Source organism: Balearica regulorum, chromosome 29 (genome assembly GCF_011004875.1).
Source record: "Balearica regulorum gibbericeps isolate bBalReg1 chromosome 29, bBalReg1.pri, whole genome shotgun sequence".
In the NCBI taxonomy this organism is placed as follows: Eukaryota; Metazoa; Chordata; class Aves; order Gruiformes; family Gruidae; genus Balearica; species Balearica regulorum.
Window position 1 is genome coordinate 311,933 of NC_046212.1, and position 22,170 is coordinate 334,102.

Genomic DNA, 22,170 nt, shown 5'->3' on the forward strand with positions numbered 1-22,170 from the left:
CGACACCCCACGGCGCACGGGGGGGGCACGGGGGGGGCACGGCGGGTGCTGAGTCACCCTGAAAAGCCATCGGGGGGGGGGGCAGGGAGCACCCCAGCACCAAGGGGCCCCCGAATCCCCTTTATTATAAATAAATAAACCTTTAAATTACCCGGCGGAGCCATAAATAGCGCCGGGGGGCGGGAAATTGGGTGGGGGGCACCGCCGGGGTCAAGGTCACCACCGGGGTCAAGGTCACCCACGGGGTCAAGGCCATCGCTGAGGTGAGGGACACCGACGGGGTCAAGGTCACCGCCGGGGGGGACCGCTGAGGTCAAGGCCACTGCTGGGGTCAAGGTCACCCACGGGGGTCAAGGCCAGCGATGGGGGGGGCACCGCTGAGGTCAAGGCCACCGCCAGGGTCAAGGTCACCCATGGGGTCAAGGCCATCGCTGAGGTGAGGGGCACCGACGGGGTCAAGGCCACCGCCAGGGTCAAGGTCACCGACGGGGTCAAGGCCAGCGATGGGGTCAAGGTCACTGCCGGGGTCAAGGCTGTCACTGAGATCAGGGAGGTCAAGGTCACCCACGGGGTCAAGGCCACTGCTGGGGTCAAGGTCACCGCCGGGGTCAAGTCCACCCACAGGTCCCTCGCCGGTTCCTGCTCATCGGCTGAGGAACTGGAGGTTGATGGTGGCCTCGGGGACGAGCAGGGTGCGCGTCATGGGACGGACGCGGCCGCCGCCGGGCTCCGGCCGCACCTCAAAGCGCAGCAGGATCTGCCGAAAGCCGGGAGGAGGGGTGAGGGTCGCCGGGGACGGGGACGGGGACACGGCGGGGCCGGGGGGGGGCCGGGTCTCACCTGCGCCAGCGCCAGGTGGATCTCCAGCTCGGCGAGGCGGCGGCCGACGCAGCTGCGTTTGCCGACGCCGAAGGGCAGGGAGGCGAAGGGGTGGTGGGCGGCGTCCCGGCGCAGCCAGCGCTCCGGGCGGAAGGAGTCGGGAGCCGGGAAGAGGCGGCCGTCCCGGGAGGTGGCGTAGTGGCAGAGGGTGATGAGGGTCTGGAGGGGGGGGGGACACACACGGGGACACACGGGGGTGAGAGGGGACGCGGGGACCCACCGGCGACGGCGGGAGGCCCGGCCCGCGGCTCACCTTGCGGGGCACCAGGTAGTCGCCCACGCGGATGTCGCGGTCGGGGACGACGCGGGCGTTGGCGGGGATGACGGGGTAGAGCCTGGGGGGGGGACGGGGGGTGCTGTCACCATCCCCGTCCTCGTCCCCATCCCTGGCTTCATCTTCATCCCCGTCCTCGTCCCCATCCCCGGCTTCATCTTCATCCCCATCCTCGTCCCCATCCCCATCCCTGTCCTCGTCCCCATCTCCGTCCTCGTCCTCGTCCCCATCCCCATCCCCGTCCTCGTCCCCATCCCCGTCTCCATCCCCATCCTCGTCCCCATCCCCATCCCCATCCTCGTCCCCATCCCCATCCCCATCCTCGTCCCCATCCCCGTCCTCGTCCCCATCCCCATCCCCATCCTCGTCCCCATCCCCACCCATCTTCATCCCAGCCACCACCCTCATCCCTCGTCCCCAACCGTCCTCATCCCGTCCCCATCTCCGTCCCTGTCCCTACCCTTGTCCCCATCCCCGTCCTCATCCTCGTCTCCATTCCTGTCCCGTCTTCGTCCCAGCCGCCATCCCCACCATCCCCGTCCCCCCGTCCCCACCTCAGGGTCTCCTTCACCACGGCCCTCAGCAGGGGCACCCTGCCCAGCGCGGTGACCGAGGGGCCGCAGCCGGTGCCCAGCGCCGCCGCCAGCTCCCGGTGCAGCTCCGCCTGCACCCCGGGGTGCCGCGCCAGCTCGTACAGGCTCCACGACAGGGTGCTGGAGATCTGCGGTGGACGGGACGGGGCGGGGAGGAGGAGGGTGAAAAACGGCGTCAGCGGGACCCCAGGGGAGGGGGGGGACGCCGCCCCACGTCCCCTCCTCACCGTGTCCACCCCGGCCAGCAGCAGCTCGGTGACGTTGCCGTAGATGATCTTCATGGGGACCTTCTCCCGGGCCAGGTGGTCGGTGAGACACGTCTTCTCCGCCGGTCCACCCCGCTCGGCCGCCTCGGCCACGCGTCGGTCGATGTGACCTTTGGCTGGAGAGGACGAAAACCCCGCGAGCGTCACGACGGCCGAGGGATGTCGGGTGTCCCCGTGTCCCCCCCCCGCCCCCTGTGTCCCTTCGACGTCCCCTCACCGAAGGCGAACATGTAGTCCCAGGCCTCGCAGAAGGTCTGCCAGGGTTTGGGGAAGAGGCGGTGGAGGATTTTGGGCATGGCCATGGTGAGCAGCGTCATGACGAACATGGTGTTGACGGAGCGGATGAAGGTCTCCGTGTCCCGCGGCACCTCCTGCTCCAGGCAGCCCAGGCGGGAGGCGAAGAGGACGGAGGAGATTCCTGGGGTGGGTGGGGGGGGAAAGGGGGTGAGCCAGGGGACGAGGGGACCCCTGGGGACGTGGGGAACGTGAGAAGCACCTCGGGGAAGACGGGGAGCCCTTGGGGCTGCTGGAGCGTCCTTGGGGATGGGGTGGGGACAAGGGGCACCCCAGGGAGCCCTGGGGGACATGGGAGTCTGGGGTGGGGACAAGGGGCACCCCGGGGACATGGAGCACCTCGGGGAAGACGGGGAGCACCTCGGGGGACACCAGGAGCTTTGGGGGACACTGGAGTCCTTGGGGAGGTGGTTGGGATGTGGTGGGGACGAGGGATGCCCTGGGGACACGGGGAGGTCCTGGGGGACGTGGGAGACTCCAGGGGACACGGGGAGACCTGGGGAGGGGGGCACAGAAGTCATGGGGAGACCCTGGAGGATCCAGGAACCAGGGGGACACGGGGACACGGCAGGTCCTGGGGGACACCGGGAGCCCCAGGGGGACACGAGGAGACTCGGGGGGACACGAAAGTCCTGGGGACACGGGGCGGGGGGGGGGGGGGGGAACCCTGGAGGATCCAGGAACCACGGGGAAGCCCTTGGGGAGGGGCGGTGGGGGTGTCCCCCCTCACCTTCCAAACCGAACTTGTAGAACTCGGCGGCGAGGTCGGGGACGAGGTGCTGGGGGTGACGGTCGCGCTGGCGCTGCAGCCGTCGCAGCAGGTCGCCCACCACGCCGGCCACCGGCCCCGCGTAGCCCTCGGCCGCCCGCGGCCGCAGCAGCAGCCGCCCCAGGAGCCTGCGCAGCCGCTGCCACTCCTCGCCCTCCCTGCGGGACCGGGGACGCGGGTGACGCGGGGGGACACACGGAGGGACGGGGACACGGGGGATGCCACCCCCCCACCCCCCCCTCCCGTGCACCCCGAAGGAAGAGGCTGGCACGCCCCGGGTGTGAGCGTGGGCACCCGCGTGTGCCAACGGGCCCGTGCACGTCCCCGGTGCCCACGGGTGGGTGCCCACGGGGGGGTGGGGGGTGGGGGGGGGTGTACGTGGAGTTGGGGGGCTGAGCACGGGGTTGGGGGGCTGCACACGGGGTCGGGGGGCTGAGCACGGGGGCAGGGGGCTGCACAGGGGGTCGGGGGGCTGAGTGTGGGGCTGAAGGACCCTGCATGGAGTTGGGGGGCTGCACAAGGGGTCGGGGGGCTGAGTGTGGGGCTGAAGGACCCTGCATGGGGTTGGGGGGCTGCACACGGAGTTGGGGGGCTGCACATGGGGTCGGGGGGCTGAGCATGGGGGCAGGGGGGGCTTTGCGTGGAGCTGAAGGACCCTGCACAGGGTCGGGGGGCTGCACACAGAGTCGGGGGGCTGTACAAGGGGTCGGGGGGCTGTGCACAGAGTTGGGGGGCTGCACATGGGGTCGGGGGGCTGCACACGGGGTCGGGGGGCTGCGCACAGGGTTGGGGGGCTGCACACGGGGTCAGGGGGCTGCGCACAGGGATTCGGGGATACCGGGCTCGTCCCCCCGTGCCCACGCAGGGGCCGTGGCGCTCCCCCGGCAGTTACTCACATCCTGCGGGAAAGGGGGGGCCGGGGGGAGCCGGGGGGGGCCCGAGGGGAGCCGGGAGCGGCTGGGGAAGGGGGGGGGTGGGCAGTGGGGGGGCCGGGGGGGCCTGAATCACGTCTGAGTCACCCCGGGCTCGTCGGGCCCTTCCCGCACCCGCCCCGCCGGCTGCGGCCCCACGGGACGCCCTTCCTGGAATGGGTGCGTGGGCACGGGGGGGGGGGGGGGGCTGGGAGCCCCTCGGGGCACAGACACCCCAAAGACCCCCGGGGAGGGCAGGGAGACACCCCACAGCCCCCGGGGGAACCCCCGGCCCCACGCGCAGCCCCAGGGCTCCGTGTACAGCCCCCCGACCCCCCGTGCGGCCCCCCCGACCCCCCGTGCGACCCCCCCGAACCCCCTCTGCAGCTCCCGACCCCTCGTGCGACCCCCCCGAACCCCGCGTGCAGCCCCCTGTGTGTCGCCCCCAATCCCATGCGCAGCCCCCCCAGACCCCACGGGGAGCCCCTGGACCCCCCCGGACCCGTATGCAGCCCCCAGCCCCCCCTGCACAGCCCCCAGCCCCCCATGTACAGCCCCCAGCCCCCACAAGCAGACCCCGGACCCCCAGACAGGGACCCCAGACCCCCGTACAGAGACCCCAGACCCCCGGGTGCAGCCCCCAGACCCCCTCTGTGCAGCCCCCAGACCTCACGCACAACCCCTGATCCCTATGTGCAGCCCCCAGCCCCCCACAAACAGCCCCCAGCCCCCCATGGGCCCCCCCAGCCCCCCACAAACAGCCCCCAGCCCCCACAAAGAGCCCCCAGCCCCCCGTGGGCAGCCCCCAGCGCCCCATGGGCCCCCCCAGCCCCCACGAACAGCCCCCAGCCCCCCGTGGACACCCCCCAGCGCCCCGTGGACACCCCCCAGCCCCCCGTGAACAGCCCCCAGCCCCCCGTGAACAGCCCCCAGCCCCCCGTGGACACCCCCCAGCGCCCTGTGGACACCCCCAGCGCCCCACGAACAGCCTCCAGCGCCCCGTGGACACCCCCCAGTGCCCCACGAACAGCCCCCAGCACCCCGTGGACACCCCCCAGCGCCCCGTGGACACCCCCCAGCGCCCCATGGACACCCCCCAGCGCCCCATGGACACCCCCCAGCCCCACTCACGCGGTGAGCAGCCCGCAGGCGTGCCCGCGGCACACCCGGTAATCCTTCCAGGAGGAAAGGTGGGAGCGGACGGGGAAGTCGCCCTCCTGTCGCAGCACTTGTTCGATCAGCCCGGCCTCCGCCACGTGCACCGTCAGGATGGGCCCGAAGCTCGCCTTCCACACCGGGCCGTACCGGGCACGGCCCTCCACCTGCGGGGACACGGGGACGTGGCACCGGGGTGACACCGGGGAAGGGACCCGGAGCCTCGGGGAGATGCTGGATGGGAGAGGACTGGCCGTGACACCGGGGTTGGTGGTCCTGGTGTCCCGGGGCGGGGGGGGGGGGGGTGTCTCAGTCCCGCTGTGCCCACCCGTGGGTGGCCCCGGGGCCCCGTCCTGGGTGCTGCTGCTGCCCACCCGCCCCGGGAGCCCGGCCGGGGCACAGTGCGCACGGTGAGGGGTTAACCATTAGCAGCCACGGCTCCGTGAGAGCCCGGGGCTGATCCCTGTCCCCGCCAAACCCCAGGGATCGAGACCGGGGGTCCCCTTGTCCCCTCCGAGTCCCAAGGATTGAGACCGGGGTTCCCCCCGGCCCCTCCAAGCCCCAGGGTGGTGGCACCCAGGTCCCCACCGTCCTCTCCAAGCCTCATGCATTGAGATCAGGTTCCCTCTGTCCCCTCCAAGCCCCAAAGGGGTCAGACCAGGGGCCCCCCTGTCCCTGCCAAACCCCAGGGATTGAGACCGGGGCTCCCTTTGTCCCCTCCGAGTCCCAAGGATTGAGACCGGGGGCCCCCCTGTCCCCTCCAAACCCCAGGACAGTGTGACCGGGACCCCCCCCCGGCCCCCCTGAGCCCTGGAGCCCTCAGGCTGCTGCTCCCTCGGCCCCTCCAAGCCGCGGGACGGGGAGATCGGAGTTCTGCTGTCCCCACCAAGCCCGGGCTGGCCAGACCAAGATCCCCCCCCCCCCCATCTCCTCCATGTCCCAGGCTGGAAGGAACGGGGTCCCCCCTGTCCCCTCCAAGCCCCAGGGAGGTGGGACCAGGGTCCCGCTGGCCCCGCCAAGCCCAAGGTGTTGGGACTGGGCTCCTCTCCAGCCCCTCCAAGCCCCAGAGCGGTGGGAACGGGGTCCCTCTGTCCTCGCCAAGCCCCGGCGTGGCGGGACCGGGGTCCCCCTTGTCCCTTCCAAGCCGCAGGGGAGCGAGACCCGGGTCCCCCGAGCCACCCCACACCCCCCCCCCCCCCGCCATTACCTGCAGCTCGTGGAGCCTCCGCAGACCCCCACGGCAGAGGAGGTCATAGAGGAAGGTGACGGGGCTGGGGCCCGGCATCTCGGCCAGGCTCCGGGGACCCCGGTTGGCGGCGGGGGGAACCGGGGGACGTCGGGGGACCCCCAGCTCGGGCAGGCAACGGGACAGCAGAGCTGCCCGGGCGGGCAGGCGCAGGCTCTGAGGCATGGCGGGGACGTGGGTGGAACGGCCCTGGGGACACGGGTGGTGTGGGGACCGTGGGGACACGGGGGGACACGGGGGGACACGGGGGGACACGGGGGGACACGGGGGGACGCGCCTCGACTGAGCCGCTGGCATCGGCCGGGACCTTTATAAGGGCCCACGTGGAGCCGGGCGAGCCCCGCCCCCTTCTGCGCATGGCCACGCCCCCTTCTGCGCATGGCCACGCCCACTTCTGCGCATGGCCACGCCCCCTGCGGGGCCAAACCCCGCCCCCTCCTGGCTGCAAACCCCGCCCCACCCTCCCGCGGAGACATTTGCATAAAAGCTCCCCCCGGGCCAATCAGGGCGCGGGAGGGGTTGGGGCGGTCACGTGGGGTGGGCTCCTCTTCCCGCGGGGCGCGCACACGCGTGGGCACGATCACACACCCCCCCCCCCCCCCCACGTGGGCACCCCCCCCCTCCACGGACACACGCGTGTGTACACCCACCTGGGCACCCCCACGTGTGTCCCCCCCCCCACGGTGTGCACCCCCCCACGCGTGCACACCCCCACGTGTGTCCCCCCCCACGCGTGCACCCCCCCCACGCGTGCACACACCCCCCACCCCCCCCCCCAAGTCACTCTGCAGCCTGGTGAGCTCTCCCACCCCCCCCCCTCCCAGTTCAACCAGTGCCCCCAGTCCCGTGGGACGCCTGGGGGAGGGGTTATGCTGACACACATCACCCCCCCGTGGGGGGGGGACACGAGGGGGCGGCCCCCCCCCCCCCCCCCCGCAGGATTCTCGGGAATTACCGGCTTGCGACACCGGAAACGCCGGGCTGTGCCAGTGGAAACCCCCCGCAGGGGATGGGATGGGGGGGGGGGGGGAAGTGGGGGCCCCCACACCCTGCGGGGGGGGTGGGCAGCGCCTGTGTCCCCCCCCCACGGGAGTTTCCTTCCCCACGCTGAGATCACGCCCTGGGGAAACTGAGGCAGGAACCAGTTGGGCCCCACCCCCCCCCATTACCCCCGGGGGGGGCAATTCCTGACACCCCCCCCCCCCCGTGGGGTGCAGGGGGCAGGAGTGGGACCAGCCCCGTGGGGTGGGGGGGTTTGGGGGGGGCTGCGGTGACAGCGCGGCCAGGAGGGGACGAGACTCGGGGAGACGCTGGTGGCTTTATTGTGAAATTGGGGGGGGGGGGGGGGGGGGGTGTCAGCTGAGACCTGTCCCACTCGTGTCCCCTCAGGCGTCCCCCCCCGCGGCCGGATCCTGGAGGCGGCGGAAGATGGCGGGGAAGATCGGGCGGCCGCCGCGCTGAACCTTCCGTCCCTCCTCCGTGGACGTGCCCAGCCGGGCCACGATGGGGTCGGCAGCCTGGGGGGGGGGGTGTGGGGGGGCCCAGTCAGCTCCCAGTCAGCTCCCAGTCGGCTCCCAGTCGGCTCCCAGTGCCCCCCCCCCCCCCCAACTCACCAGCTGGGCCAGCGGCACCTCCTCGAAGAGCGGGTGCTCCCCGAAATGCTTCACCATCCACTCGTGGACCTCCGCCACGTCCGTCACCGTGTACACCAGGCCCTGGGGACAACCCGCGGGGTCACCAAAATGGGGGGGGGGGGATCCCCAACTCCCCCCTTACCGGGGCTGGATCCTTTCCCCCCCCCCCCCAAAATCCCTGGGGAATCAGCCCCGGGGGGGGGAAATTTGGGGGGGTGGGGGGGAGGGATGGGGGGTATGGGGGGGGGTTGGGAGCATGGGGGGACACGGGGGGGGTCATGGGGACATGGGGGGGGTCATGGGGACACGGGGGGGTCATGGGGACATGGGGGGGGTCATGGGGTCACGGGGGTCATGGGGACACGGGGGGGGGTCATGGGGACACGGGGGGGCCCGGCGCTCACCCCGGGGCGCAGGACGTAGCCGTACTCCGCCAGCAGCGTGGGGCTGATGATTCGCCACTTGTGCTTGGGCCGTTTGAAGTGGGGGTCGGGGAAGAGGAAGAACATCTTGCTGAGCTGGGGGGGGGGGGGGAAAATTGGGGGGGGGGGTGTCCAGGGGATGGGGGGGCAGCACCCCGCTTGGCACCGACCCCCCCGCCCCACCTGGAGGGGATAATGGGTGCTGGGGGGTAGGGGGGCACCCCGAGGGGGCTGGGGACCACCTGGGGTGTTGGGGAGGGGTTTTTGGGGGGGGGGGTGGGTGTTATTTGGGGGGGGGGGTGCCCCCACCTGGGCTCTGCGGAAGAAGTGGGGCAGGTGTTTCATGGCGTTGGCGCGCACGCACGCCACGTTGCCGAATCGGCCGGGCTGGGCCGCCCGCAGCGCCCGGATCCGCTCCCCGGCGAAGGCGGCCACCTTCACCCGCAGCTCCAGCCCCAGCATCAGCGTGCGGGGGAAGAGGGGGGACAGCTCCACTGCGGGGGGGGTCAGTGGGTGCCCCCGGGCACCCCCAACCCCACCGACCCCCCCCGGTGTCCCCAGACACCCCCCCCCGTGTCCCCGTACCCCCCCCGGTGCCCCCAGACCCTCCCCCCCGCTGTCCCTGTACCCCCCAGTGTCCCCGTACTCCCGCCCCCGTGTCCCCATCATCCCCCCCCCGGTGTCCCTGTACCCCCCCAGTGTCCCCAGACACCCCCGGTGCCCCCATCCCCCCCCCCGGTGTCCCCATCATCCCCCCCTGGTGTCCCTGTACCCCCCCCCGGTGTCCCTGCACCCCCCCAGTGTCTCCAGACCCCCCTACAGTGTCCCCATCCCCCCCCTCGGGGTCCCCAGTCCCCCCTCCCCCGATGTCCCCATCGTCCCCCAGTGTCCCCAGACCTCCCCCCATGTCCCCATCGTCCCCCCGGTGTCCCTGTATCCCCCCCCGGTGTACCCCATCGTCCCCCCCCGGTGTCCCCATCGTCCCCCCCCGGTGTCCCCGTACCCCCCCCCCCGGTGTCCCCATCGTCCCCCCGGTGTCCCCATACCCCCCCCGGTGTCCCCGTACCCCCCCCCCGGTGTCCCCGTCGTCCCCCCCGTGTCCCCATCATCCCCCCCTGGTGTCCCTGTACCCCCCAGTGTCCCCGTCGTCCCCCCCCGGTGTCCCCGTACCCCCCCCCGGTGTCCCTGTACCTCCCCAGTGTCTCCAGACCCCCCTACAGTGTCCCCATCCCTCCCCCCCGGGGTCCCCAGTCCCCCCTCCCCCGATGTCCCCATTGTCCCCCAGTGTCCCCAGATGCCCCCCGTGTCCCCATCATCCCCCCCCGGTGTCCCTGTACCCCCCCCCGGTGTCCCTGTACCCCCCAGTGTCCCCATCGTTCCCCCGGTGTCCCCATCATCCCCCCCCGGTGTCCCCATCGTCCCCCCGGTGTCCCCGTACCCCCCCCGGTGTCCCCATCATCCCCCCCCGGTGTCCCTGTCGTCCCCCCCCCCGGTGTCCCCGTACCCCCCCCGGTGTCCCCGTCGTCCCCCCAGTGTCCCCATCATCCCCCCCCTGGTGTCCCCGTACCCCCCTGGTGTCCCTGTACCCCCCCCCCCCCCGGTGTCCCTGTACCCCCCAGTGTCCCCATCCCCCCCCGGTGTCCCCATCATCCCCCCCCGGTGTCCCCGTACCCCCCCCCGGTGTCCCTGTGCCCCCCGGTGTCCCCGCCGTCCCCCCCCCGCTCACCCAGCAGCCCCCCGTAGCCGCAACCCACGTCGGCGAATTCCACGCGGGGGGGCGGCTGCCCGGGGGAGGCGGCGGGAGGGAAGAAAGCCGGGAAAAGCGGAGCCCAGTCCATGTCCTGCGGCCTGGCGGGGCTGGGGAACGGCGTCACGCGTGGGGGGGGGGGGGCACAACGGGACCGTGGGAACGCGGGGTGTCACGGTGGTACCGGGGAGGGCGCGGCCGTGGCTGGGAGGGGGAAACCCGCGAGTGACCGGGGGGGGGGGTGGGGGGGGTTCCGGGGTGCCGCACGGGGCCGTTCGGGGGGGCCCGGGCCGGGTGGTACCGGGGGGATCCCGGGGGGGTCCCGGGGGGCGCAGGCCGAGCTGTGAGGGGGGCTCGGGCCGGGTGGTACCGGGGGGGTGGGGGGGGTTCCGGGGCTGCCGGACCCGGCCGGGGCGGGGGGGGGGTGTGGGGGGTCCCGGGGGGGCGCAGGCCGAGCTCTGAGGGGGCCCCGGGCCGGGTGGTACCGGGGGGATCCCGGGGGCGCAGACCGAGCTGTGAGGGGGGCCGGGCCGGGTGTTACCGGGGGGGTGTGGGGGGGTCCCGGGGGGGCGCAGGCCGAGCTGTGAGGGGGACCCCGGGCCGGGTGGTACCGGGGGGATCCCGGGGGGGTCCCGGGGGGCGCAGGCCGAGCTGTGAGGGGCCCCGGGCCGGGTGTTACCGGGGGGATCCCGGGGGCGCAGGCCGAGCTGTGAGGGGGGGCCGGGCCGGGTATTACCGGGGGGGTCCCGGGGGGGCGCAGGCCGAGCTGTGAGGGGGGCCCGGGCCGGGTGGTACCGGGGATCCCGGGGGGGTCCCGGCCCGGCCGCGGGGGGGGTCCCGGGGGTCCCGGCCGCACTCACTAGCGCAGCGTGTGGTCGGCCAGCGGGTTGGCGTGTGCCCGCTGCCGGTAAAAGCGCTTCTGCGGCGGCGCCGCCTCCTCCCGCTCCTCCATGGCGGCTGAGGGGCGGGCGCAGGGCAGAGACGTCACCGCGCGGCGCCGCTGAGCTACGTCACGGCGGCACGTGCCGTCAGGGGCGGGGTCTGGGCAAGCTCCGCCCCCTCCCAGCGCCCGCCCAGTCTGCCCAGTCTGCCCAGTCTGAGCAGTGACCCCCCGCGCCCGGCCCGGCCACCCCGGGCCCTCTCTGCAGTGACGGTCAGTGCCCCCAGTGCTCCCAGTGCTCCCAGTTCCCCCCAGTGCTCCCAGTGCTCCCAGTGCTCCCAGTGCTCCCAGTACAGCCCCCAGTGCCCCCAGTGCTCCCAGTGCTCCCAGTGCCCCCAGTGCTCCCAGTGCTCCCAGTTCCCCCCAGTGCTCCCAGTGCTCCCAGTGCTCCCAGTTCCCCCCAGTGTTCCCCAGTGCCCCCAGTGTTCCCAGTTCCCCCCAGTGCTCCCAGTGCTCCCAGTTCCCCCCAGTGCTCCCCAGTGTTCCCAGTGCTCCCAGTTCCCCCCAGTGTTCCCCAGTGCCCCCAGTGTTCCCAGTTCCCCCCAGTGCTCCCAGTTCCCCCCAGTGCTCCCAGTGCTCCCAGTGCCCCCAGTGCTCCCAGTTCCCCCCAGTGCTCCCAGTGCCCCCAGTGCTCCCAGTTCCCCCCAGTGCTCCCCAGTGCTCCCCAGTGTTCCCAGTGCTCCCCAGTGTTCCCAGTGCTCCCCAGTGTTCCCAGCCCTTTCCAGTGCTCCCAGTTTTCCCAGTGCTCCCAGTTCCCCCCAGTGCCACCCAGTGCTCCCAGTTCCCCTCAGTGCTCCCAGTGCCCCCCAGTGCTCCCCAGCCCTTCCCAGTGCTCCCAGTGTTCCCAGGGCCCCCCCAGCCCTTCCCAGTGCTTCCCAGTGCTCCCAGTGCCCCCCAATGCCCCCCAGTACCCCCCCAGTGCCTCCCAGTGCCCCACAACGCCCTCCCAGTCCCCCCCCAGCACCCCCCAGCGCCTCCCAATCCCCCCTCCCAGTGGCTCCCAGTGCCCCCAGTGTTCCCAGTGCCCCCCAATGCCCCCCAGTACCCCCCCAGTGCCTCCCAGTGCCCCACAACGCCCCCCCAGTCCCCCCCCAGCACCCCCCAGCGCCTCCCAATCCCCCCTCCCAGCGGCTCCCAGTGCCTCCCAGCGGCTCCCAGTGCCTCTCAGTGCCCCCAGTGGCTCCCAGTGCCCCCAGCGGCTCCCAGTGCCCCCAGTGCCTCCCAGTGCCCCCAGCGGCTCCCAGCGCCCCCAGTGGCTCCCAGTGCCCCCAGTGGCTCCCAGTGCCCCCAGCGGCTCCCAGCGCCCCCAGTGCCTCCCAGTGCCCCCAGTGCCTCCCAGTGCCCCCAGTGCTCCCAGTGCTCCCAGTGCCCCCAGCGGCTCCCAGTGCCCCCAGTGCTCCCAGTGCCCCCTCCCAGTGGCTCCCAGTGCCCCCTCCCAGCGGCTCCCAGTGCCCCCAGCGGCTCCCAGTGCCCCCTCCCAGTGGCTCCCAGTGCCCCCTCCCAGCGGCTCCCAGTGCCCCCAGCGGCTCCCAGTGCCCCCTCCCAGTGCCTCCCAGTGCCCCCTCCCAGCGGCTCCCAGTGCCCCCAGTGCTCCCAGTGCCCCCAGCGGCTCCCAGTGCCCCCAGTGCCTCCCAGTGCCCCCTCCCAGCGGCTCCCAGTGCCCCCAGTGCTCCCAGTGCCCCCAGTGGCTCCCAGTGCCCCCAGTGCTCCCAGTGCCCCCAGTGCCTCCCAGTGCCCCCAGTGGCTCCCAGCGCGGGCCCTTCCCGGCACGGGGGCGGTTGGGGAATTCGGGCCGCGGTGACGCCGGGGGCGAGTTCTGAGAAAACCCCGGGGGGGGGCCGGGGGGGGCCGGGGGGGGTTGAGCAACGCGGGGCTGGATCCGGCCGCCCTTCCAGGAACGGCACCCACCGGTGACGGGTGACGGGTGACGGGGGGGTCACGGGGCTGCACGGGGGGTGGGGGGGGGGACACACACACACACGGGGATCAGCCCCCCCCCGGGTCCCCTGGGGACACCGTGGGGGGGGGGGGGGTGGGGGGGTGTCCCCGCTGCCGCAAGCGTGAAGCCGGTGACGTGCGGCGGTGACGCAGGCGGCCCGGGGGGTCCCGGGGGGGTGGCCTGGGGGGGTGGCCCGGGGGGGTGGCCCGGGGGGGGTGGCCCGGGGGGGGTTGTTCATTGGCCCCGTGGGACCCCCCGGGGGTCACACACACCCCCCCCCTCCCCCCCCGGTTACTGGGCAGCGCTCGGGGGCTGGGACCGGCCCCCCCTGTGTCCCCTCGGTGGGGGTCTCGTGGTGCTGGGACACCGGGGACGGGGACACCGGGGACACCAGGGAGACACCAGGGACAGGGACACCAGGACACCGGGGACAGGGACACAGAGACACCAGGGACACCAGGAACACCGGGAACACAGGGACAGGGACACCGGGGACACCAGGGACACCAGGGACGGGGATAGGGACACCGGGGACACAGGGACACAGGGACAGGGACACCAGGAACACCGGGGACACCAGGGACAGGGACACGGGGACACCAGGGATGGGGACATCAAGGACACCAGGGACAGGGACAGGGACACCGGGGACACGGGGACACAGGGACAGGGACACCAGGGACATCGGGGATGACAGGGACACAGAGACACTGGGGACAGGGACACCAGGACACCGGGGACACCAGGGACAGGGACACCAGGGACAGGGACACAGAGACACCGGGGACACCAGGGACAGGGACACCAGGGACACCGGGGACACCAGGGACAGGGGTGCCATGGCCAGGGACACCAGGTCCAAGGACACCTGGGTAAGGGACACCAGGGGACAGGGACACCATGACCAAGGCCACCATGATCAGGGACAACAAGGTCAGGGACGCTGGGACCAAGGACGTCAGGGTCAGGGTCACCAAGGCCACCACCATCAGTGACACCATGACCAGAGACACTGGGGTCAGGGACAGGGACTGGGGACACCGGGGCTGGGGACACCAGGGCTGGGGACACCACTGGGGCTGGGGACATCGGGGCTGGGGACACCAGGGCTGGGGACACTGGGGCTGGGGACACCACTGGGGCTGGGGACACTGGGGCTGGGGACACCGGGGCTGGGGACACCACTGGGGCTGGGGACATCGGGGCTGGGGACACTGGGGCTGGGGACACCACTGGGGCTGGGGACATCGGGGCTGGGGACACTGGGGCTGGGGACACTGGGGCTGGGGACACCACTGGGGCTGGGGACATCGGGGCTGGGGACACTGGGGCTGGGGACACCACTGGGGCTGGGGACACTGGGGCTGGGGACACCATCGGGGCTGGGGACACCAGGGCTGGGGACACCAGGGCTGGGCTCAAGGCCCTTCCCAGGGGCCAGCGCTGTGGTGGCACTGGTGGTGATGGGACAGGGACAGGAGCAGGAGGGGACCAAGGATGTCACCAGGATGAAACCCCAGGACTGGGACCGGTGGGGTCTGACTGGGAAGGGAACAGGGACGGGACGGAGCAGGGTGACACCGAGGACACGACCGGGGAGGGATGGGGACAGGGACAGGACGGGGCGGGAAAGGGGCTGGGACTGGCAGGGTGGCACTGGGACCTGTCTGGGGACACTGGGCTGGGGCTGGGGCCACCGGGGAGGAGGCAGGGGACACTGGGACCGGGCAGGGGACGTTGGGATGGGGACACTGAGGAGGAGGCAGGGGACAGCAGAGGTGGAGCAGGGGACAGCAGGGGACACCGGGACATTGGAGAAGAGGCAGGGGACACCGGGACAGGGACATTGGGACAGGGACATGGGGATGGGGACATGGGGATGGGGCAGGGGACTCCGGGACGAGGATGGGGACACCGGGGAGGAGGCAGGGGACACCAGGATGGGGACATGGGGATGGAGACGGGGACACCAGGACGGGGACAAGGACACTGGGCAGGAGGCAGGGGACAGCAGGGATGGAGCAGGGGACACCGGGGGACACCGGGACGGGGCAGGAGACACCAAGGGGACACTGGGGAGGAGGCAGGGGACACCGGGATGGGGACACCGGGATGGGGCAGGGGACACCAAGGGGACACTGGGGAGGAGGCAGGGGACACTGGGACGGGGCAGGGGAGATTGGGATGGAGCAGGGGACATCGGGATGGGGACACTGGGACGGGGCAGGGGACACCAGGGGACTCCAGGACGAGGATGGGGACACCAAGGAGGCAGGGGACACCGGGACAGGGACACGGGGATGGGGCAGGGGACACTGGGATGGACCAGGGAACACCGGGACGGGGACACGGGGACGGGGTAGGGGACACCAAGGGGACACCGGGGAGGAGGCAGGGGACACCGGGATGGGGACACCGGGATGGGGACACCGGGATGGGGACATGGGGACGGGGTAGGGGACACGGGGACGGGTAGGAGGACACTGGGCAGGAGGCAGGGGACAGCAGAGGTGGGGCCGGGGACACCGGGGGACACCGGGACCAGCCTGGGGACACCGGGCCGGGCCGGGGCAGCGGCGCGGGTTGAGCTCCTGGCCCCGCCCCTCCGCAGGGGGCGGTGCCCGCTCTGACCAATCACGAGGGGAGGCCGCTGGTTGGCCCCGCCCCTCCGCCAACATGGCTGCGCCCAGCTGCCACGTGGGGGCCGGGACCCGGCGGGAAGCGGCGGCGGCGACCGGGGGGGAGGAGGAAGAGGAAGAGGAAGAGGAAGGGGAAGCGGAAGAGGAAACGGAAACGGAAACGGAAGGGGAGGAGCCCGGGGTCGGGGCGCTGCGGTCCGTTTTCCCCCGCGACCCCGCGCTCTTCGCCGACGTTTTCCCGGTAGAGCGCCGGTACCGGCTCTGCGGGCGCGTCCTCCGCATCGCGCAGCACCACGGGCCGCGGCTGGGGCTGGCGGCCTCCGTCTGGGAGGCGGTGCGTGGGGGGGGGGGGGGGGCCCTGGGGGGCACCGGGAGTGACGGGGGGGGGGGGCACCGGGAGTGGGGGGGGGCACCGGGAGTGGGGGGGGGCACCGGGAGTGAAGGGGGGGGGAGCCCGGGAGTGGGGGGGGGGGGAGCCCGGGAGTACCGGGAGCGCCGGGTGGTGGGGGGAGAGGAAGAGGAGGGGGGGTACCGGGGAGGGGGGGCGGCCCTGGGAGTATTGGGGGGTCGGGGGATCCCGGGGGGGCCACCGGGAGATGGGGGGGGGGGTTGGGGGAAGGATCGCTTGGGGGAGGAGCGATCCCGGGGGAGGGGGGAGACCGGGGCGGGGGGGCACCGGCGCGGTGGGGGGATCCCTAAGGCAATTGGGGGGGGGGGGGGGGCGGCTCTCTGGGCCCCACGCCCCCCCCCCCATGTCCTGTGTCCCCCCCCCCCCCCAGGCCCTGTCCCTGTGCCGGTACTTGGAGGAGCAGCGCTTCGATTTCCGGGGCCGGACGGTGATCGAGCTGGGAGCCGGCACCGGAATCGTCGGGATCCTCGCTGCCTTGCTGGGTGCGCACCGGGGCTGGGGGGGACACACAATCCCCCCGGGGCTGGGGGGGACACACACCCCCCCGGGGTTAGGGACACACCCCCCCGGGGTTAGGGACACACACCCCCGGGGTTAGGGACACACACCCCTGGGGTTAGGGACACACACACACCCCCCCGGGGCTGAGGGGGGGGGACACCCCCGTGGGGTTGGGGCTGGGGGGGGGGGGGGGGCACTGACCCCCCCCCCCAACACCCCCCAATCCTCCCCGGTAAGAAACTGGAAACCCGGCAAACTGGTGCAAACGTCCGCGGTGTTTATTGGGGTCTGGGGGATTTTGGGGGGACCCGGAGGGGTTTGGGGAGGGGTGCAGGGTGGTGACACCCCCCCCCGTCCCGTCCCCCCCCCTGCTTTTAGGAGGGGACGTCACCATCACGGACCAACCGGCGGCGTTAGAACAAATCCGAGAAAACGTCCGGCTGAATTTCCCGCCGTCGGCGACGGTTCGGCCCCAGGTGCGATCCCTCGTGTGGGGCCGGGACGAAGGCTCCTTCCCTCGGGAATACGAGGTGGTTTTGGGGTCGGACATCGTGTACCACCCCCCCTCCTTCCCCCCCCTCCTGGGGACCCTGCGGCACCTCTGCGGCCCCCGCTCCCTCGCCCTCCTCTGCGCCAAGGCGCGGGGGGGGGACGGCGGCTCCCGTCATTTCTTCCGACGGATGTTACCTCCGTATTTTCGGGTCCGGCTGTTGCGGCGGGAGCCGGAGGAGGAGATCGAGATCTATGGGGTGACCTGCAGGGCTGGGGGTGACCCTAGAGAAGAGGGGGGGGTGGTGGGGGGGGCGCATCCCGCCGCGGTGTCGCTCGGGGAGGGGCTGGCCCCGGGCTGGGGGTGCCCTGACGGGGATTAAACGGTCACCAGGGGCCTCGGCTCCCCCGGCTGGGTCTGATTTGGGGGGGGGGGGGGGGGGGGGGCAAGGCTGGGGGGGGCTGTAAGGGACTGGGGGGGCTGGTTAGTGCTGGGGGGGGCTGGTTAGTGCTGGGGGGCTCTTTCAGGGGCTGCCGTGCTCTATAGGGGTCCGGGGGCTCTATAGGGATCCAGGAGGCTTCATAGGGATGGGGGGGGGGCTCTATAGGGATGGGGGGGGGCTCTATAGGGGTCCAGGGGGGCTCTATAGGGGTCCGGGGGGGCTCTATAAGGGTCCGGGTGGGCTCTATAGGGATCCAGGAGGCTCTATAGGGGTCCGGGGGGGCTCCATAGGGATCGGGGGGGGGCTCTATAGGGCTGAAGGGGGCTCTATAAGGGTCCAGGGGGGCTCTATAGGGGTCCGGGAGGCTCTATAGGGATGGGGGGGGGGCTCTATAGGGATGGGGGGGGCTCTATAGGGGGCCGGGGGGGCTCCATAGGGGTCCAAGGGGGGCTCTATAGGGATGGGGGGGGCTCTATAGGGGGCCGGGGGGGGCTCTATAGGGATGGGGGGGGCTCTATAGGGGGCCGGGGGGGGCTCTATAGGGATGGGGGGGGCTCTATAGGGGTCCAAGGGGGGCTCTATAGGGGGCCGGGGGGGGGGGGGGGCCTCGTCTCCTCCCCAGCCAATGGCGGCGCGGTCGCGCCCGGAGTGACGTTCGCGCGGCCAGTAGCCAATCCGCGGGCGGAATCCGGCCAGGCGCATGCGCGCTGAGCAAGCCCCGCCCCCGCGCCGCTCTGACTCCCGGCCGTGCCCGTAGAGCGGCGCCGTGACGTCACCGGTGTGCGCCGCGGGCTCTGGCCGGGATGCAGCGGGCGGCGCTGAGCGCGATCTGCGGGGCGGCGCGGGTGAGCGGCGGGAACCGGCCCGGGACCCCCCGGGACCCCCCCCGGGACACCCCCCGGCCCCGGGACACCCCCCCCGCCAACCGGGGCCCTCCCGGCGCCCCCTCCGCGACCGTCCCGGGTCTCCTTCCCGCACACCGGGGCCCTCCCGGGGCTCCCCCCCCCGCTCCCCGGAGCCCTCCCGGCGTTTCCCCCCCCCCCCCCAAGCAGGGCCGTCCCGGGACCCCTCCCTCCGCACCGGGACTCCTCTTTGCCCCCCCCGGGCCCCTTCCCCCGACACCGGGCCCTCCCCCGGGACCCCTCCGCCACCACCCCGCGTCCCCCGGTCCCTTCCCCGGACTCCCTGGTCCCCTCCGCGGGGGGGGGCGGGTGTCCCGGTGCTGACTCCCGCCCCTTCTCCCCCCCCCCACCCCCGGCAGGTCCCCCCGTCCCGGTTCTTCCGCATTTTCCCCCCGGTGGCGGCGGCGGCGGTGGCGGACAAGGAGGCGCTGCTGGAGCTGCGGCGGCGGACGGGGCTGCCGTTCGTGCAATGCCGGGAGGCGCTGCGCCGCTGCGGGGGGGAGCTGGGGCAGGTGGGCGGGGAGGGGGGCACGGGGATACCGGGGGCAGGGACCCGGGGGGGGCACAGGGGACCGGGGGGGACCGGGGGAGGGATGGAGGGGACACAGGACCCGGGGGGGACATGGGGGACCTGGGGGGGGACCAGGAGAGACCCCGGGGGGGGACACCAGGAGGAGGGATGGGGAGCTGGGGGGGGACATGGGGGACATGGGGGGGGGGACACCAGGAGGAGGGATGGGGAGCAGAGTGCGGGGACCCGGGGGGACACCTTGGGGTGACCACGGGGAGCCAAGAGGGGACAAGGAGGGGGGGGATGGTGGGAGGAAATGGGGGGGGGCAGACACTGGGGACCCCCGCGGTGACCCCCCCCTTGCCCCCCCGCAGGCGGAGGCCTGGCTGCAGGAGCAGGCGCAGCGGCAGGGCTGGAGCGAAGCCACCCGAGTGCGGGGCCGTCAGACGCGGGAGGGGCTGGTGGGGCTGCTGCGGGAGGGGCCGGCAGCCGTCATGGTGGAGGTGGGTGACACGGAGGGGATGGGACACCCCCCCCCCCGGGACACCCACCCCCCCCCGGGCCCCTCGGCGTCACTGTCACCCTCGTAGGTGAACTGCGAGACGGATTTTGTAGCCAGAAACGCCGAATTCCAGCGAGTGGTGGAGCAGGCGGCGCTGGGCACCATGGCGCATTGCCGGGCCGCCGCCGCGCCGGCCGCCTCCTGCACCAAGGTGAGGGGGGGCTGGGGGGGGGGGGGCATCGGGACGGTGGGGTAACCCACACACCCCCCCCCAGCACCCCAAAAACACCCCCACACACCCCCCCTCCCCGTTCTCTCCCAGCACCTGCTGCAGGCGGATGAACTGGCCCAGCTCCGCACGGGGCCCGAGGGGGCTCTGCTCAGCGACCGCCTGGCGCTGGCCATAGGTGAGTGCTGGGGGTCCCCCAAAAACCCCCCGGGGGGGGGCAGAAACCCGGGGGGGGGGTGAGAAACCCTCGGGGGGGTGACCGGAGCCACATCCTTTCCCTGGGGACATGTACAGGTCCGTGGCTCAGGAAGGAGTTTGGGAACGGGAAGGGTGGGGGGTGCTTTGGTTGGACCCCCCCCCCACCCCGGGGTTCCATCCCGCCAACCCCAACCCCGTTTTTTTGGGGGGTTTTTTTAGGGAAATTAGGTGAAAACGTGACCCTGCGCCGCGCCGCCTGGCTGAGGGTGCCGGAGGAAGACGGCTACATCTCCGCCTACGCCCACGGGTGGCTGCCGGCGACGGCGCCCGTGGCCATGGGGACGTACGGGGCGCTGGTGGCTTTTCAAGTGACCGAGCCGAATCCCGCGGTTACGACTTTGGAAGAGGTGGGACGGAAAGTGGCTCAGCACGTGGTGGGGATGGCACCCACCGCCGTGGGGACCCCCCAGGATCAGCCCCGGGGGGAGGACGAGACGCGGCTGCTGGCGCAGAGTTTCCTGCTGGACCCGGAGCTCACCCTGGGGCAGTTCCTGGGGGCGCGGGGGGCGATGGCCGTGCGGGATTTCCTCCGCTTCCGCTGCGGAGAGGAGATTCGCGCCGGGCCGACGGAGCCGGGATAGTGGCGGGAGCGAGGGGAAGGTTCAGCCCCACACTTGGGTCAGGATCGGGCCCACGGTCCCGGGTCAGGATCGGGGCGTCGGGGAAGCCCCAGCAGCAGGATTTTGGGGGGTTGGGGGGGCGGTGTGAGCCTCTCCCAGTGTCTCGGGGGGGGACACACGAGGCAGAATAAAGCCGTGGAGGAACCAGCCCCCGGTGTTTTGTGGGGTGGGAATGCGGCGGGGGCCCCCCAACATCCCTCTGGCCCCCCGAAACCCCCACAGGAGCCGTCACGTTCCTACTGTTTTGGGTTTTTTTAATGGTAAATCAGTACAAAAGGTCCAAAGACTGGAGGGGGGGGGGGTCTGCGGCCAGGACCCCCCCCGAAGGCGGGGGGGACACTGGGGCTGGTTTTGGGGGACACTTTCTGGCTCCCCTTGGGCTGAGCAGGGGCTGCCGGTTGCCTTTGGGGGTGCCACCAAGGTGGGGGGGGGTCCTGTGGCACCCTGTGCTGGTGGGGGCTGAGCCCCTGGCCATGGGGGGGGGGACACACATGACAGTGGTGGCCCCTGCCAGGGTGTCACCCCCCCCCCCCCAGCCAAGGCACAACCAGTTCAACCCAGTCCCGGCCCCTCTGGGAACTGGTGGCAGAGTTTGGGGGGTGCGGGGGCCCCCCCGGCCTGGCCCTGCTCCCCTTGGCCGGGGCACAGGGGACGTGGGGGGGGGACGGGGACACGACACACAAGGGACGGTGGCAGCAGGGGACGGGGGATGTCGGTGGCCGGGACACGGGACAGGGGTCTGCACCCCCCACCCCCCCCCCAGCCCATGGTCCCTCAGGGCTGTCACCCCCCCCCCGTGTCACCCCCCCCCCCCGTGTCACCCCCCCCGTGTCACACCCCCCCCCCCGTGTCGTCACCGGCCGCCTCCCAGGACAAGTAACCGGGAACAGGCCGGGCTGGAACAGCCTATCCTGGATTACTTGAACCGGGCCGCGGCCGCCGCTCCGCTGCGCCCCCCCGGTGTCCCGTGTCCCCCCGTGTCCCGTGTCCCCCCGTGTCCCCCCGTGTCCCGTGTCCCCCCCCCGTGTCCCGTGTCCCCCCGTGTCCCCCCCCCGTGTCCCGTGTCCCCCCCCCCGCTCCCTCCGCGTCGCCCGGCAGGTTCCTGGGGGGGGTGGGGGGTCCCGTGTGTGTCGTGTCCCCCCCCCCCCCCCCCCCCCCGGTCACGGCGTCCCTGGTGGGGGGTGACACGGGGCCGGGAATTGGGGACACCCCTCCCCCCATAACCCCACGGCGGGGTGACAGGCCCGGGGGGGGGGGAGGGGGGTGACGGGGGGGAGTGACAGGCCCGGGGGGGGGAGGGGAGACACTGGGGGGGGGGGCGGGGGGCACTGACGGACACACACACACGCACGCGACGTCCGGCCCCGCCCCTCCCCCGCCCCGCGCTGCCCCGCGCCGCCACCGGGGGGCTCCGACCCCCCCCCCCCCCGGTACCTGCCGCCGCCGTCGAGCCCGGAGGGGGGGAGGGGGAGGGGGGGGAGGGGGGACCCCGCACCGGGGGGGGGAGGGGCCCGCGCCACCCCGCACGCGCCCGCCGGAGGAAACGGGGCCGCGGCGGTTTCCAGGCCCCCCCCAGGCCCGGGATAGGGGCGGGGTCA

At 73.2% G+C, this 22,170-nt stretch overlaps 4 protein-coding genes and 1 long non-coding RNA gene across 11 annotated transcripts; 3 read left to right on the top strand and 2 right to left on the bottom strand.

Annotated features, from left to right (window-relative positions):
- Positions 1-140: 140 nt before the first annotated feature.
- LOC142598649 (uncharacterized) lies at positions 141-699 on the top strand. Its single transcript, XR_012832704.1, has 4 exons — positions 141-245; positions 313-336; positions 407-478; positions 578-699. It is a non-coding gene; the product is annotated as an uncharacterized LOC142598649 (long non-coding RNA).
- Positions 312-8,417, bottom strand: CYP27B1 (cytochrome P450 family 27 subfamily B member 1). Of its 5 annotated transcripts, XR_012832703.1 has the most exons (11): positions 6,349-6,612; positions 5,118-5,308; positions 3,037-3,233; positions 2,230-2,430; positions 1,974-2,128; positions 1,708-1,874; positions 1,133-1,214; positions 841-1,038; positions 578-757; positions 442-478; positions 312-330 (listed from the first exon to the last, which is right to left on the bottom strand). XR_012832703.1 is itself a non-coding variant. In XM_075737720.1 (10 exons), the coding sequence occupies exons 2-10, from the start codon at positions 6,550-6,552 to the stop codon at positions 644-646; spliced, it is 1,509 nt and encodes a 502-aa protein (XP_075593835.1). In that variant the 5' UTR covers positions 6,553-6,576; positions 8,386-8,417; the 3' UTR covers positions 559-643. The 5 variants fall into 5 exon arrangements, 2 of the variants coding, with proteins under 2 accessions (XP_075593835.1, XP_075593834.1); XR_012832701.1 differs by lacking the exons at positions 312-330; positions 442-478 and adding an exon at positions 346-406; XR_012832702.1 differs by lacking the exon at positions 312-330 and having other exon boundaries at positions 368-478.
- Positions 7,689-11,193, bottom strand: METTL1 (methyltransferase 1, tRNA methylguanosine). Of its 2 annotated transcripts, none has more exons than XM_075737722.1 (6): positions 11,051-11,193; positions 10,170-10,300; positions 8,753-8,937; positions 8,426-8,539; positions 8,001-8,102; positions 7,689-7,904 (listed from the first exon to the last, which is right to left on the bottom strand). In XM_075737722.1, the coding sequence occupies exons 1-6, from the start codon at positions 11,140-11,142 to the stop codon at positions 7,773-7,775; spliced, it is 756 nt and encodes a 251-aa protein (XP_075593837.1). In that variant the 5' UTR covers positions 11,143-11,193; the 3' UTR covers positions 7,689-7,772. The 2 variants fall into 2 exon arrangements, with proteins under 2 accessions (XP_075593837.1, XP_075593836.1); XM_075737721.1 differs by having other exon boundaries at positions 8,001-8,111; positions 8,424-8,539; positions 10,170-10,394; positions 11,051-11,183.
- A 4,515-nt stretch (positions 11,194-15,708) lies between these two features.
- On the top strand, positions 15,709-17,497 carry EEF1AKMT3 (EEF1A lysine methyltransferase 3). Of its 2 annotated transcripts, none has more exons than XM_075737561.1 (3): positions 15,709-15,949; positions 16,488-16,599; positions 16,997-17,497. In XM_075737561.1, exons 1-3 carry the CDS (start codon positions 15,746-15,748, stop codon positions 17,488-17,490), a joined length of 810 nt encoding a protein of 269 aa, XP_075593676.1. In that variant the 5' UTR covers positions 15,709-15,745; the 3' UTR covers positions 17,491-17,497. The 2 variants fall into 2 exon arrangements, with proteins under 2 accessions (XP_075593676.1, XP_075593675.1); XM_075737560.1 differs by having other exon boundaries at positions 15,712-16,042.
- Positions 17,498-18,241: 744 nt separating this feature from the next.
- TSFM (Ts translation elongation factor, mitochondrial) lies at positions 18,242-20,719 on the top strand. The gene is made up of 6 exons (XM_075737746.1): positions 18,242-18,395; positions 18,812-18,964; positions 19,338-19,466; positions 19,554-19,676; positions 19,788-19,872; positions 20,112-20,719. Exons 1-6 carry the CDS (start codon positions 18,354-18,356, stop codon positions 20,531-20,533), a joined length of 954 nt encoding a protein of 317 aa, XP_075593861.1. The 5' UTR covers positions 18,242-18,353; the 3' UTR covers positions 20,534-20,719.
- Positions 20,720-22,170: the final 1,451 nt, after the last annotated feature.

Coding starts and splice junctions, on each gene's coding strand:
- CYP27B1 (XM_075737720.1), bottom strand. CDS start 6,552: ATGCCTCAGAGCCTGCGCCTGCCCGCCCGGGCAGCTCTGCTGTCCCGT. Junction 5,309..6,348: donor GGAGGCTCCACGAGCTGCAG/GTAATGGCGGGG, acceptor GTGTCCCCGCAG/GTGGAGGGCCGTGCCCGGTA. Junction 3,234..5,117: donor GCCTGCGGGCTGCTCACCGC/GTGAGTGGGGCT, acceptor CCGGTCCCGCAG/GGAGGGCGAGGAGTGGCAGC.
- METTL1 (XM_075737721.1), bottom strand. CDS start 11,142: ATGGAGGAGCGGGAGGAGGCGGCGCCGCCGCAGAAGCGCTTTTACCGG. Junction 8,938..10,169: donor CGGCTACGGGGGGCTGCTGG/GTGAGCGGGGGG, acceptor CCCCCCCCGCAG/TGGAGCTGTCCCCCCTCTTC. Junction 7,905..8,000: donor AGGTGCCGCTGGCCCAGCTG/GTGAGTTGGGGG, acceptor CCCCCCCCCCAG/GCTGCCGACCCCATCGTGGC.
- EEF1AKMT3 (XM_075737560.1), top strand. CDS start 15,746: ATGGCTGCGCCCAGCTGCCACGTGGGGGCCGGGACCCGGCGGGAAGCG. Junction 16,043..16,487: donor CGGCCTCCGTCTGGGAGGCG/GTGCGTGGGGGG, acceptor CCCCCCCCCCAG/GCCCTGTCCCTGTGCCGGTA. Junction 16,600..16,996: donor GATCCTCGCTGCCTTGCTGG/GTGCGCACCGGG, acceptor CCCTGCTTTTAG/GAGGGGACGTCACCATCACG.
- TSFM (XM_075737746.1), top strand. CDS start 18,354: ATGCAGCGGGCGGCGCTGAGCGCGATCTGCGGGGCGGCGCGG. Junction 18,396..18,811: donor CGATCTGCGGGGCGGCGCGG/GTGAGCGGCGGG, acceptor CACCCCCGGCAG/GTCCCCCCGTCCCGGTTCTT. Junction 18,965..19,337: donor GCGGGGGGGAGCTGGGGCAG/GTGGGCGGGGAG, acceptor GCCCCCCCGCAG/GCGGAGGCCTGGCTGCAGGA.